Here is a 13824-nt window from a genome sequence, read left to right as displayed (position 1 = left end):
ATGCTCGCAAAGACGATTGTAAGTAATTTATTAAGTGCTGATTCGTGGCCTGTGCTGCGTCACAGTACTAAACTATGTATGTATGACGACTGATTGTAATAAAGGTGTTTCAATCAAAACTCAGTGTCTGACTGTGGGGGTCCTACACCTGGAACTCCTGCCGATCAGCTGAGAAGGCACCAGCCCTTGCAGTAGCACTGTGGCCTTCTCTCAGCAAACTTGTGCTTGGTATTGCAGCTCAGCCCCATTCACTTCAATGGGGCTGAGCTTCGCCTAGGCCATGTGACCAATGAAGGTGACATCACCCAGCCTAGGAAAAGCTGGAGAAGGCCGCAGCTCTACTGAGGTAGGTGTCAGGTGTGTAACCTACACAGACCACTCCATACATTCCCTTGAGACCAGTGACGTATATGTACATCATTGGTCATTAAGGAGTTAAAGTTCCAGGCCCAAAAGTCTTGGTCTGCACTATGTGGATTGTCACGTGGAAAGTAACATGGCATATAAATAGGCATTGGTTGTCATGAGTTTCATAAAAAGTGTTACCTATCCTTTATTTATTTTTTGGGGTTTGGCTACATGGCAATTTTTGGTCACAACAGTGTGACGTGACCAAAGATCGCAGTCTAGCGGGGCTGCCATAGGAATTAATGGGGTTTGCTGCAACAGTGACAAAAAAAAAAAAACAACACTGTTGGATTTTTTGTGATTCCTGTGTCACGGTTGCCGCAAATGTGTGAGTCGCAGTATGACCTGATACCTATGGAAGCCCCGCTACACTGCGATACGATACAAAATCGCTTGTTATGTCTCATACTTACAATGTGTTCCACTGGATGAGCATACAGTGACACTACTCCTATCGGTGCTGTCCACTCGTGGTGCTTTTTATGGATCTGTTTGTAAAGGCTTGGGTGATGGAGCAATCTACAAAAACAAAAAGTTGCTGATTTCTGCTCAATAGCATATTTATCTACTTTCTGGAAAACCCCTTTAAGCCAAATACATACCATGGTATTGGGCCACGCCAAAAAAAAAAAAAAATAATAAATGTTGGCACAAGCCCTTAAAATTAATACCCACCCTGTAATACCATTTTGCTTGTTTTTTTTTTCAGTTCTAAATAATTAAAAAAATTTGTGGAGAATAATGTCCTAATATACTGTATCTGGCATGGGTAACTAGCATATGTGCAGTACCGTGCATGGTATTACTTGAGGTAGGCCACTAATGTATGGTGGTCATGTGCCCCTCCATCAGCGGCCATGTTGGGGCAGGATCATTATGTATATACAGGAGCTGGTGCTGCACAGCATGGGACAGTAACGCTGATCATGCTCCTTTTACAGCCTACAGTAATAGCATAAAAGGTCCAACCCCTTGAATCCATCCCATTGTCCTTTTCATATTACCTGTGTGAGTAAAAGAAAAGTATTTCTTCAACCATCGCGAAGACTGACAATTCTAGTAGTACCCAGTGAAATGTAGGCAGCTCCGTACCACATGGGTTGCCCTTCCATTTAAGGAATGGATACATGAGGAAAACCATGGGAAAGGATAGGAAGAACTGGTTAAACAAGACAACTTTGACTGCATGTTTGAGCTTGGCTGGATCCACCTAGAAGAGAACCAAAGCCATTTACATTATAAGCATCGTATATCACCACTATTTGCTCCAAATGTATCAAACGGCACAAGTTTGTTAAATGTGGCTCATCATTAAAGGCGTTAATCAACTTTACGTTTTTTTTTTTTTTTATCACAGCCTTTCAGAGTGGCTGGACCCACGCCGTGGTTTATACTTACCTGGTTCCAGCTCCACTGCCACCTCTGCAGGTTCCAGGTCTTTACGAATCAACATCCTTTTGACGGGGCAGGCCGCATGTGACCGGTGCAGCCAATCACCCATGTGCATGTAACCCAGTGATGTACCACATGAGGCCACATCACCACTGAGGCTGTAGCGGTCACATATGTACTGCCCCGGCAACAGAATGCTGATTCCCAGAGACTCAGTACCATGCGAAGGCAGCAATGGAGCTGGAACCACCCAATGGCTGGGGACCAGGTAAGTATGAACCCCAACGCAAGTCCAGCCACTCTGAAGTTTAAAGTTGGATAACCCATTCAAACCTAAAACTTTTTTTCTAAAAATATAACTTTTATTTTTTTCTACACTACCTCCCTTACTAGAGTGGCTTTGGACCTTTTTTGCGACTTTTTAAAAATGTCACAGTAAGGCCTTATGCACACGACCGTTGTTTGGGTCCGCATCCGAGCCGCCGTTTTGGCGGATCTGATGCGGACCCATTCACTTCAATGGGGCCGCAAAAGATGCGGACAGCACTCTGTGTGCTGTCCGCATTCGTGGCTCCGTTCCGCGGCCCCGCTAAAAAAATATAACGTCCTATTCTTGTCCGCGCTTTGCGGACAAGAATAGGCATTTATATTGCCGGCGCCCGTTCCGTAAAATGTGGAAGGCAACACGGGCGGCTTCCGTTTTTCGCGGACCGCAAAAACGGCACCGCTGTGTGCATGAGGCCTTAATATGTAGTGAAACTCTAGCATACCCACTTTTTCGACTATTTTTCAAAATTCCCCCAATTGTACTCAAAGGGATTCTCCACTATTGCTTTTCTGGTCCTGTAACCAACATAAAACATACCCTCACACAACCATTAAGTAAAACTAGAGAGAGAGGCAAGAGTGAACTAAGAAATTATCCCCCACTGATCAGGACCAAGGTGGTCCCGTATCCTGAAGTGGTTGAAAACGATGGTCAACCATTCATTCTACGTGGGACTGCCAGGAATAGCCAAGCGCTGTACTCGACAGTCCTGTAGAAGTGAAAAGAGTGGTGGTCATGCATGTGCTCAGTCAGTACTAAACCTGACTTTGGTTTGCTATTTTAGATTGTTTTTAAAGAAGCAGATGTGATTACCAAATTAATTCACCGAATGTATCACGCGTCTTTGGTTGAAACTAATAATTTGCCTACACAGAGGCAATACATTTTAATGCTGTACGGAGACTGCATTAAAACCAAGGTGTTTGAACAAATCGATTTCTGATCACTTATCCGAAGCTCGATGCACTCAACACTACCTGTGACTGTTCAGGGAGTGAGCTGCAGGAGAACTGTGATAGGGAGAGAACCGAGGCAGAAAGGACACACCCAGGGTCAGCTCCAGGTTCATGTGAGCCCTTGGGCTATAAAGTCTCAGTGGCATTGTGCATGACACACTCAGCAATGAAACAGCATGTAATATATATAGTGCCCCTATAGTGCCCACAGTAAATGCCCCCATAGTTCTCCTCTCCCCCCTTCCGCATAGTTTCCCGCATAATATGTCAGTACAAAATACCCCTATATAGTGCCCCCAGTAAATGCTCCCATAGTGCTCCTCTGCCCTTCCGCATAGTTCCCTTCATAATGTGCCAGTAGAAAATACCCCTATATAGTTCCCCCAGTAAATGCCCCCCATAGTGCTCTTCTCCCCCCTTCCGCATAGTTCCCCCCATAATGTGCCAGTAGAAAATGCCTATATATAGTGCTCCTCTTCCCCATAGTGCCCCCCATAATATGCCAGTATAAAATGCCCCTATATAGTGTCCCCAGTAGATGCCCCCCCATAGTGCTCCTCTTACCCCCTTTCCCACAGTACCATCCATAATGTGTTCCAGTATAAAATGCCCCTATAAAGTGTGCCTCCAGTAGATGCCCTAATAGTGTCCCCCATAATGTGCCAGGAAAAAATGTCCCTATATAGTGCACCCAACAGCATTGTGCCAAATAAATAAAAAAACACTAAAAAACTTACCTCCGTGCTTCTGGCAGCGATGCGATGCAGGCCTCTTCCGGCCTGTGTCCTGCGCTGTACACTACCGGGACAGGCGGCACGACGATGACATCATCGCGATGCCTGTGCCGGCCTCTGATAGGCTTCAGAGGAGCAGGGAAGGAAGATGCCGCTCCTGTGCCCTCTTGCAGCATCCAACTGTATTGCTGTGCTGAAAACAGCGATACAGATTAATGTAGAAAGAGGAGCGCTTCCACAATGAAAATGGAAGCGCTCATTTCCCATGGCCCTGCTGCTGCCGCCACCCCCCACTTGTCTCCAGGGCCGTGCCGCTTGAGCCGATCATCTCAGCTCACCTATTTGGTGGTACTGCCCTGGGGCCCCCCCAGGAGCAGTGGGCCTTGGCACTTGCCCGGGTATGCCGGATGCTGACACCGGCCTTGGACACACCCCTTGAGCTGAAAGCCTGAAGAAAAAGTAGCAGAGCAGTTGGAACGATGAATGGAGAGATCTCTGGATCTATGTGATGTACATGGCTGATTCTAGAAAGAGACTGTCATGCACTGTATAATTTCTGATTTTCATTTTTTACATTAATAAGTTGAATAACCCCTTTAAAAATGTCTGCCCACAATTGAACTTGGGTGTTATTTCTTTTTAGTAAGGCCCTGCAGTTAACACAATTAGCTTGCAGCTCTGGTGTTTCATTCTGTACAGGAATAATATAGGCATGGAGTTTGTATGTTCTCCTAGTGCCTGCTTTACTTTCAACCGAGCACCATTATAGTCAATGGGGACGGAGCAGCGGCACGGCAAAATAGTGGCACGACGGATCCGACACGGTGAACAGCCTGTCGGATCCGTCCTGCCGATAGTGTGAAAATAGCCTTAAATACTAGGGAAATGTACAGACGAGCATTTGGTTCTCCATACATACCGGGTCATTCTTTCCAAGTTGAATTTTATACTGAGTTAAAAAGCTTGGTTTTCCGGTCAAGTCAATCATCATCAGGATTGCATTGTACATCCAAAAGGAAAGACTGGGAATTATCACGACCCCTAGACAAAAAGATGCAAAAAAAAATCAGACCATAGATAAATGATTTACAATTAAACGAAACAGTACAGAGGGCCATTGTCACCACCAGGCCCACTGGGCTTGGTAAACATGCTCGATTGGGATAGACAGGGGACCTATAGGAAGTCCAAGAGCCCATATACACCTCAAACCGGCCCTGAACATAAAGCAAACTATCAACTATGTGTTTATCTTCCTGTCTTGGTTTACTCAGCGGCAAACAAGGGCCTAGGTTCTGACCAGCCAAAACTGAGCCCATTAATTCTGGCACTGGGCAAACCAATCTGAAGCTCACAGTTGAGAGGATTACTTACTGCTGCCATTTTTTGACATTTTTGGGTTATTTCTTCTAGTCCTTATTAATGGTATGGACATTGCATGAAATTATGAAAACACTGTGACATACATCTGTTATGGTGGGTAATGGTGGATTTGAGTGTTCCTCAGTGGTGGTTGGTTGTTATGGGTAACTAAACTAGTTCTATTTTACACCAGTTTGATAAATGACCCCATATATATTTATATATCTCAATCTGCTCAGAACCTCCTCATCTATAACATGCTGCTGGTGAAAGGTTCCTTTTAAGATATAGTACCAATATTGTCTTGGAGATTATGAGCTCCTTACAAAAGAACCGCTGACAGAAAGACACTGGTAATCTGGATTAAAATACCAGCATTGCCTAACTATGCCTGGAATGTACAGTATATTGGCAAACATCAGGAGGTACTACAATAAATCACAAGAGAGAGCGAGTGTTTTCCATTTCTGGAGTAATTAGATATACAGTAACGCTCAAAAAATAGCAGTCCAACATCATTAACCTGATAATGACTGGTTTTGGTAGAAGTGATATTTCTACCTAGAAAATAATTTACTTATAAGGCTACTTTCACACTTGCGGTAGCAGGGTCCGGCGGGAGAACAGCCTGCCGGATCCGTGCTAACGTTCGCTCCGGCCCCATTCACTATAATGGAGGCGGGCCGGAGGTCTGGCCGCAGCACGGCAAACAAGCTGAGAGGCAGCTGGAATAAAACTACAGCATGCTGCAGTTTTTGTCCAGCAGCGTCTCGGACTTCCAGCGGCACAGTGGGCTACCGTTTGCACGGATCCGGCAGGACGTTCCCCAGCCGAAACAGCCTGCTGGACCCTGCTACCGCAAGTGTGAAAGTAGCCTAAGTGTAGTAGAGTAATAGAAAAACAATTAGGACCCAACAATTAGGAGGTTGGATGCCACTGATTCTGAGTAATTGAATCATTCATAGAAAGGGGCTTGTTGAAAAAATTAGCAGTGAGGAGTTAAATTGGTGGATTCATTATGTGGAAGACCAGGTGTTAATTTTGGTCCTTGTCTAAAGTAGGCGAGTGGCAAATATTGCACATGTTGGTTATAGTGCTCCTGAAATACTGGGGAAAATGGGTTGTCCCAGACATTGTTATTATGGAGAACATACTTTGATTAAAAAGTTCATTGGAGAGGGAAAAACACATGGAGAAGTGCAGCAAATAGGCTGCTTAGCTAAAATGATCTCAAATGCCTTGAAGTGGCGACCAAAAGACACGGAAGTAAGTGGGGAACTACTGTCCGAATGAATCGAAGAATAACCAAAAGGGCAAAAGCGCAGCCAATGATCGCCTCCAGAAAGATCAAGGAAGATCTGAAGTTACCAGTGAGTACTGCTACAATCAGAAGACACTAAAGTAAAACCAAGTTACCAGGGGCGTGGCCTGAGCGCAAGATGGATGGACGTGTCTAGCTGAGCTCCGTCACTGTCGCCCTAACTTCGCAGTTATCCTGAACTTACCAACCGCAATCATATCATCCACGGAGGAGAGAAGACCGGGACGTTCCCGCAGAACCGGGATGGCACGTAACAAGGCGCTGTCGGCGGCTGAGAAACTCAGACAGTTTGCTCGGTGTGATTCCCAAGATGGCGAAGGCCCTGGGCCGCGCACGCAAGCAGCGACCTCCCGGAGTGCCTCTCCTGCTCCCAGTGAGGATAGCGCGCCAGACACCGAACCCTCTCTCAAACAGGTGACCGATCAACTACTCCAGGCGATAGCTACCTGCCGCTCCTCTCTTTCGGGAAAGATGGAGGAGGTAAAGATAGATATCGGTCTCCTGAGACACGACATGCAAAACATGCGTGACTGTATTGCGGAGGTGGAAAACCGTGTGTCCACTGTGGAAGACCAACTGAACCCATTACCGGCCCGCTTGGCTGATTTGGAAAAGAAAGTGGATTATTGGCAGCAAAAGTGCGACGACTACGAGTCAAGATGGCTGCGAGCCACTTTCCCTGATGCCACCTTCTCTTCTGCCTTTATTGTCGAGAGAGCGCACCGGGTACCGGCCAAGCCGATGCCTCCTGGAGCACCACCGCGGCCATTATTGGCGCGACTTCTGACGTCTGCAGATCGAGACCTCATTCTACAGCTGGCCCGTCGCAAGCAAGAGCTTCGCTTTGAAAATGCAAATATCATGCTCTTCCCGGATTTCTCCGCAGAGCTTCAGAAGCGCAGAGCGACATTCACAGTGATAAAGAGACGTCTTCGGGACTTAAACCTCCCATACTCAATGGCCTACCCAGCCAGGCTACGGGTAGTAGACGGAGAGTCCATTAAGTTCTTCAATACTCCTGCGGAAGCTGCGGCCTGGCTGGAGGGCAAGTCGCGTCCAGCAAGATCCCTGAGATGAACACTCACTGCAACCTTTAGATGTTATTACTGGTCGAGGTTTTCTCCGTTGTTTGCAGGGGGTTTACTGAAGGCATGTTATGCCAAGTGTGTGCCTTACACACTTTATAGTTTGATACCACTCATGTTTTGTCCCCCTAACATCTGATCTTTATTGCTCATTGCATAGCATGCATTTTCTAGGATTGCATTGTTGCACAATGTTGTTGTTCTGCATTAGCTGGTGTAAAGCAGCATCTATGATAAGCGTAACCTGTGATACTCTGCAGACTTACTGCTATAGAAGGGCAGTAATATGATTGTAGGTATAGGGATGAAGGGCTCTCCCCTTAGATAGGTGTATTTACATACTACGAAGTTAGGGCACCAGTCCTTTGCGTGCTACTTAAGTTAGTTACAGTGCGAAGGGTTAAACTAACCAATAGCACACCCCGTATACTGTTGTGCCACACAGGACCTACACAGAGTATCCCGTTGCATGTGTGTGATGCCCCGGATACCTGGTGCTAGATCTGCCTTTTAGATGGCCTTTAATGAACCATTGTTAAATGTTTGGATTTTTTTAGTTCTTAACTACCATTGCATACTTACCTATGTACTATCATATCATGTGAAAGGTATTAAGATGTATGACCGGAGGTGGCCGTATGTAATAGAGTGTAGGGAGCGATAGGCATATTCCATGATGTTACAATGGCAGACATAAGGTTAATGTCTTGGAATGTCAGGGGCCTTGGGAGTGTTAGGAAGCGTACCATGGTGTTCTCAGTGATCGGTCAGTTCAACCCTCATATCTTGTGCCTACAAGAGACCCACTTACTCCCTGACAAGACTAGGAGATTATGTAAATCTTGGGTCCAATGGTCTCGCCACTCATGCTACTCTAACCTGGCTAGGGGAGTTTCTCTTATGGTTCATAAATCCCTAAGATGGGAGGTGGAGAAGCTACAGATGGACAATGCGGGAAGGTATAGTTTTTTGGCAGCATATATTAATTGCATACTATATGTTATACTGGGGATCTACACTCACCTAAAGAATTATTAGGGACACCATGCTAATAGGGTGTTGGACCCCCTTTTGCCTTCAGAACTGCCTTAATTCTATGTGGCATTGATTCAACAAGGTGCTGATAGCATTCTTTAGAAATGTTGGCCCATATTGATAGGATAGCATCTTGCAGTTGATGGAGATTTGAGGGATGCACATCCAGGGCACGAAGCTCCCGTTCCACCACATCCCAAAGATGCTCTATTGGGTTGAGATCTGGTGACTGTGGGGGCCATTTTAGTACAGTGAACTCATTGTCATGTTCAAGAAACCAATTTGAAATGATTCGAGCTTTGTGACATGGTGCATTATCCTGCTGGAAGAAGCCATCAGAGGATGGATACATGTTCTCATTCTGTTTACGCCAAATTCGGACCATTTGAATGTCTCAACAGAAATCGAGACTCATCTGTAACGGTCGTGTACACACACACACACAGGGGGGAGGGAAGTGACCACTGCGCTCCACCCTTACCCCTGGCCCTGCCTACTTGCCTCGCGAGTCCTAATGACAGGGGACAACTGGACGGCAATCCCTAACTTGGAGTAAGTGCAGGGATGACAGACAGACAAACAACAGGACGTGAACGGACCGAGTCAATACCAGGAAAGCTGCAAAGTACAAATGGAGCAAGCAGAGAATTGTCAGGAGAAGCCGGGGTCATAAAACCAGGAGAGCAGAGAAGTACAAGAGGAGTCCTAAGAGAGTAGTCAGGTGGGAGCCGAGGTCACAATACCAGGACGGATGCGCAGTACAGGAGGATCAGGCAAAAGGATGGTCAAGGAACAGGATCAGGTAAGTATTCAGCAGTCCAACAAATACCAGGAACCTAGAAATTAACAGGCAACCTGTAGCCAGCAGGCTGCCTGTATTTATAGTGGGGAGTGAGGGTCATGTGACGTGGCCAGCGTCACATGACCGACAGACCAACCAGTCGAGCACCGAGTGATCAGCTCGGCGCTCAAGGCAGACTTAGGAGCAAGGAGCCACCCAGCTAGTAAAGCCGCCCTGGGAATGAGGTCAAACACAGAACCGCATTCCAAAAGCTAAGCAACAGTTCTGCGGGCAATGGGGGACCGAGTGCACCTTCGGAACCCCGTGACAGTACCCCCCCTTTTACGAGGGGCCACCGGACCCAAGACTTCAGGCGATGGCTTTTCAGGGTGTTCTAAATGAAATTTAAGAACAAGTCTAGGAGCATGAACCTCCCTGGCAGGTACCCAAGATCTCTCTTCAGGTCCATACCCCTTCCAGTGAATCAGGTACTGCAAGGAATTACGCACCTTCCTGACATCCACTATTTTAGACACCACATACTCGACAGCATCATTAACAAGAACTGGCGGAGGCGAGGCTTTTGATGGTACTACCGGTTCAAAATATTTTTTAAGCAGAGATTTATGGAACACATTATGAATGTGGAATGACTCAGGCAGCTCCAACCTAAAAGATACCGGGTTAATCACTTCCGTGATCTTATATGGTCCAATAAATCGAGGAGCAAATTTTTTAGAAGTTACCTTGAGAGATAGATTCTTGGAGGACAACCATACTTTATCCCCAACCTGAAAGTTTACCCCCCCTTGAACGTCTCCTATCGGCCTTGAGTTTTTGAGAACATAGAGCCTTTTCTAGGTTCGATTGAACCCGGGCCCAAACTGTGCACAGTTTGGAGGAGAGTTTATCAGCTTCAGGGTTAGAGGAGGAGACGGACGACCCAGAATGAAAACGGGGATGAAAACCATGGTTACAAAAGAAAGGGGAGACCCCAGCAGAAGAATTGACACGGTTATTCAGAGCAAATTCAGCCAACGGAAGGAATTTGACCCATAATTGCTGGTCATCAGCAACATACAACCTCAGGAATTGTTCCACAGACTGATTAAGGCGTTCAGTCTGCCCATTACTCTCAGGATGGTAGGCGGAAGAAAAAGACAACAAAATTTTACATCTTTGACAGAAGGCCCTCCAGAATTTGGACACAAACTGCACACCCCTGTCCGAAACAATATTTTCCGGGATACCATGCAATCGAACAATTTCTTTCACAAAAATAGACGCCAGGGTTTTGGCATTCGGGAGTTTAGACAGGGGAATGAAATGGACCATCTTGCTAAACCTATCCACTACTACCCACACTACAGTCTTACCCTCCGCCAGTGGTAGGTCAGTTATAAAGTCCATCGAGATATGGGACCAGGGTCTACTGGGAATGGGTAGGGGTCGTATGTTACCAGCAGGGCGAGTCCTAGGTGTCTTGGACCTGGCACAAACCTCACAGGCTGACACATAGGACTTGACATCCCTAGTTAGAGTGGGCCACCAATAAGATCTAGAAAACAGATCCTTAGTGCCCTCAACACCCGGATGTCCACAAAAGGCAGAATCGTGACACTCACCCAACAGCTGGAGACGAAATTGTACGGGAACAAACAACTTATCTGTTGGGGTGGATACTGGTGCCAGATGTTGTTCCGACCTAATGCGAGCCGAGATATCCTGGGTAAGAGCTGCTAAGAAGATTTTTGCTGGTAGGATAGATTCAGGTGGTACCTCAGTAGGTTGAAAAGCCTGGAAGCTCCGAGATAATGCGTCCGCCTTCACATTTTTACTTCCCGGCCTGAACGTGATGGAAAAATCAAAACGAGTAAAAAACAGAGCCCATCTGGCTTGACGGGGATTCAACCTCTTAGCAGACTCGAGAAACATAAGGTTTTTATGGTCAGTGACAACAGTTACACAATGCCTTGCCCCCTCCAGAAAATGCCTCCACTCCTCAAATGCCCATTTAATGGCCAGCAGCTCCCTATTCCCTATGTCGTAGTTTCTCTCCGTGGGAGAGAATTTCCTGGAGAAGAAGGCACATGGTCTCAGATTAGTGAGGCTGGCAGGACCTTGTGAAAGGACTGCTCCTGCGCCGTCCTCGGACGCATCCACCTCCACAATAAAAGGTTTCTCCTGATCAGGCTGGATCAGAATGGGAGCGCTACTGAATGCCTTTTTTAATTTTTCAAATGAAGAAATGGCCTCAGTAGACCAATTCTCCAAATCCGCCCCTTTCTTAATAAGGTCGGTCAACGGTTTAGCAATTACGGAAAAATTCATAATAAATTTACGATAGTAATTGGCGAAACCTAAGAACCGTTGTAAGGCCTTTAAGGATGAAGGTCTTACCCATTCCTTAATTGCTAGTACCTTACCAGGATCCATCTTGAAGGCGTGAGGAGTCAGAACATGCCCTAGAAACAGAATCTCCTGCACACCAAAGACACATTTCTCTTGTTTAGCGGATAGCTGATTCTCCCTCAACACCTCTAATACTTGTCTAACATGAGACACATGGGATTCGAAGTCAGGAGAGAATATCAAAATGTCGTCAAGATAGACAATAACAAATTTACCTAAGAACTCCCTAAGAATGTCATTCATGAAGTTTTGGAACACAGCTGGGGCATTGCTGAGTCCAAAAGGCATCACCTGATATTCAAAGTGTCCTACCGGAGTATTGAACGCCGTCTTCCATTCGTCTCCCTCCTTGATTCGGATTAGATTGTATGCCCCTTTCAGGTCAATTTTGGAAAACCAGGTTGCCCCCAGGACCTGGTTAAATAAATCCGGAATCAATGGGAGGGAGTATCTATTCTGGACAGTGATTTTATTTAACCCCCCGTAATCGATACATGGCCTAAGACCACCATCTTTTTTCTTAACGAAGAAAAACCCCGCCCCCATAGGAGAGACAGAAGGTCTAATATGCCCTTTACCAAGGCTCTCCTTAATATAATCTTCCATGGCCTTGCGTTCGGGCATAGAAAGATTATAAATTCGTCCTTTAGGAAACTTGGCCCCCTCTACTAGCTCTATGGTACAATCATAAGGTCTATGGGGGGGTAGAACCTCCGGGGTTGGTGATGAGAATACATCAGAATATTCTCTAACAACAGAGGGTAAAGTATCAGACTTTACTGAGACCCCAGCCTGTACCACGGACAGGCACGAGTCACACTTAGGCCCCCATCTCACCAACTCCCCATTGGACCAATCTATAGTGGGGTTATGTAGTCGGAGCCAAGGCAACCCTAGTACCACCTCAGCAGGTAGGTTCTCCAGGACTAGAAGCGAACATCTCTCTGAGTGGCACACACCCACGGTTAGAGAAATCTCCGAGGTACATAAGCTCACCGTACCACCAATAAGAGGAGTAGCATCAATAGCCATGACATGGATAGGAGTTGGTAAGGCAAACATAGGAATACCCAATCTAACAGCATATTCAGAGTCAATAAAGCTAGCCGCTGAGCCAGAATCAATAAAGGCCTTACCCGGCCATTTATCTACTCCCAGAGAAATCGTAATGGGTACCGAAAGCTTACATTTAGAAAATTCAGGGTGTACCTGGTCTTTAGGTTGCCTTGCCTTAGGAGACTTGACAGAGAGGACCTTCTTAGGACACTGGTTGATCCAATGGTCAGAATCTCCACAGTAAAAGCATTCTCCACGTCTGCGGCGAAGATTCCCTCGGGTCATGCCAACCTGCATGGGTTCCTCGGTGGAGACCTCAGCATTGTCTCTGGGATAGGCCTCTGGCTGGACCACCATCTGGGAAGAGAACTGTTGTTCCTGTCGTCTCTCTCTAACCCGTCGGTCAAGTCGGACAACAAGGGTCATCATCTCCTCTAAGGTCTCTGGAAGTTGATAACTGACCAGAAGATCCTTTAATTTATCAGACAGACCTGACCTGAACTGACTCTTCAGGGCTGGTTCGTTCCATCCTGAGGGGACACACCACTTTCTGAATTGGGTGCAATAATCCTCCGCTGGTAAATTGCCCTGAACCAGTGCCTTTAGAGCCGTCTCGGCTACTAGAGCCCTGTCTGGTTCATCATAGAGGGTACCTAGGGCCTGAAAGAACCCCTCCACAGAATATAAACAACTGGCGCCAGCAGGTAAAGAGAACGCCCAGTCCTGGGGATCACCCTGTAATCGGGAAATGATAATGCCCACGAGTTGACTCTCGGGGCCAGAGGACACGGGGCGCAAACGGAAGTAAAGTTTGCAACTCTCCTTAAAAGAGAGAAACTTCTTCCGGTCTCCAGAAAAGGTTTCTGGGAGCTTAATCTGGGGCTCAAAATGCGGACTGGAGGCCTGAGGAGTGGAAGAGCCTTGCCCTAACTCAAAAGAGCTGAGTTTTTCCCC

At 46.5% G+C, this 13824-nt stretch overlaps 1 protein-coding gene across 1 annotated transcript in view; it reads right to left on the bottom strand.

The window, feature by feature from the left end:
* Positions 1-13824, bottom strand: part of FAXDC2 (fatty acid hydroxylase domain containing 2) — a 40106-nt gene that overhangs the window by 3917 nt on the left and 22365 nt on the right. The window contains exons 5-7 of the mRNA XM_040440107.1: positions 4738-4859; positions 1413-1618; positions 822-927 (exon numbers count right to left, since the gene is read on the bottom strand). Coding sequence (XP_040296041.1) covers positions 822-927; positions 1413-1618; positions 4738-4859 — 434 coding nt within the window. The remainder of the gene's footprint in view (positions 1-821; positions 928-1412; positions 1619-4737; positions 4860-13824) is intronic.

Source organism: Bufo bufo, chromosome 1 (assembly GCF_905171765.1).
Source record: "Bufo bufo chromosome 1, aBufBuf1.1, whole genome shotgun sequence".
In the NCBI taxonomy this organism is placed as follows: domain Eukaryota; kingdom Metazoa; phylum Chordata; class Amphibia; order Anura; family Bufonidae; genus Bufo; species Bufo bufo.
This window is presented reverse-complemented; position numbering and strand designations above follow the sequence as displayed.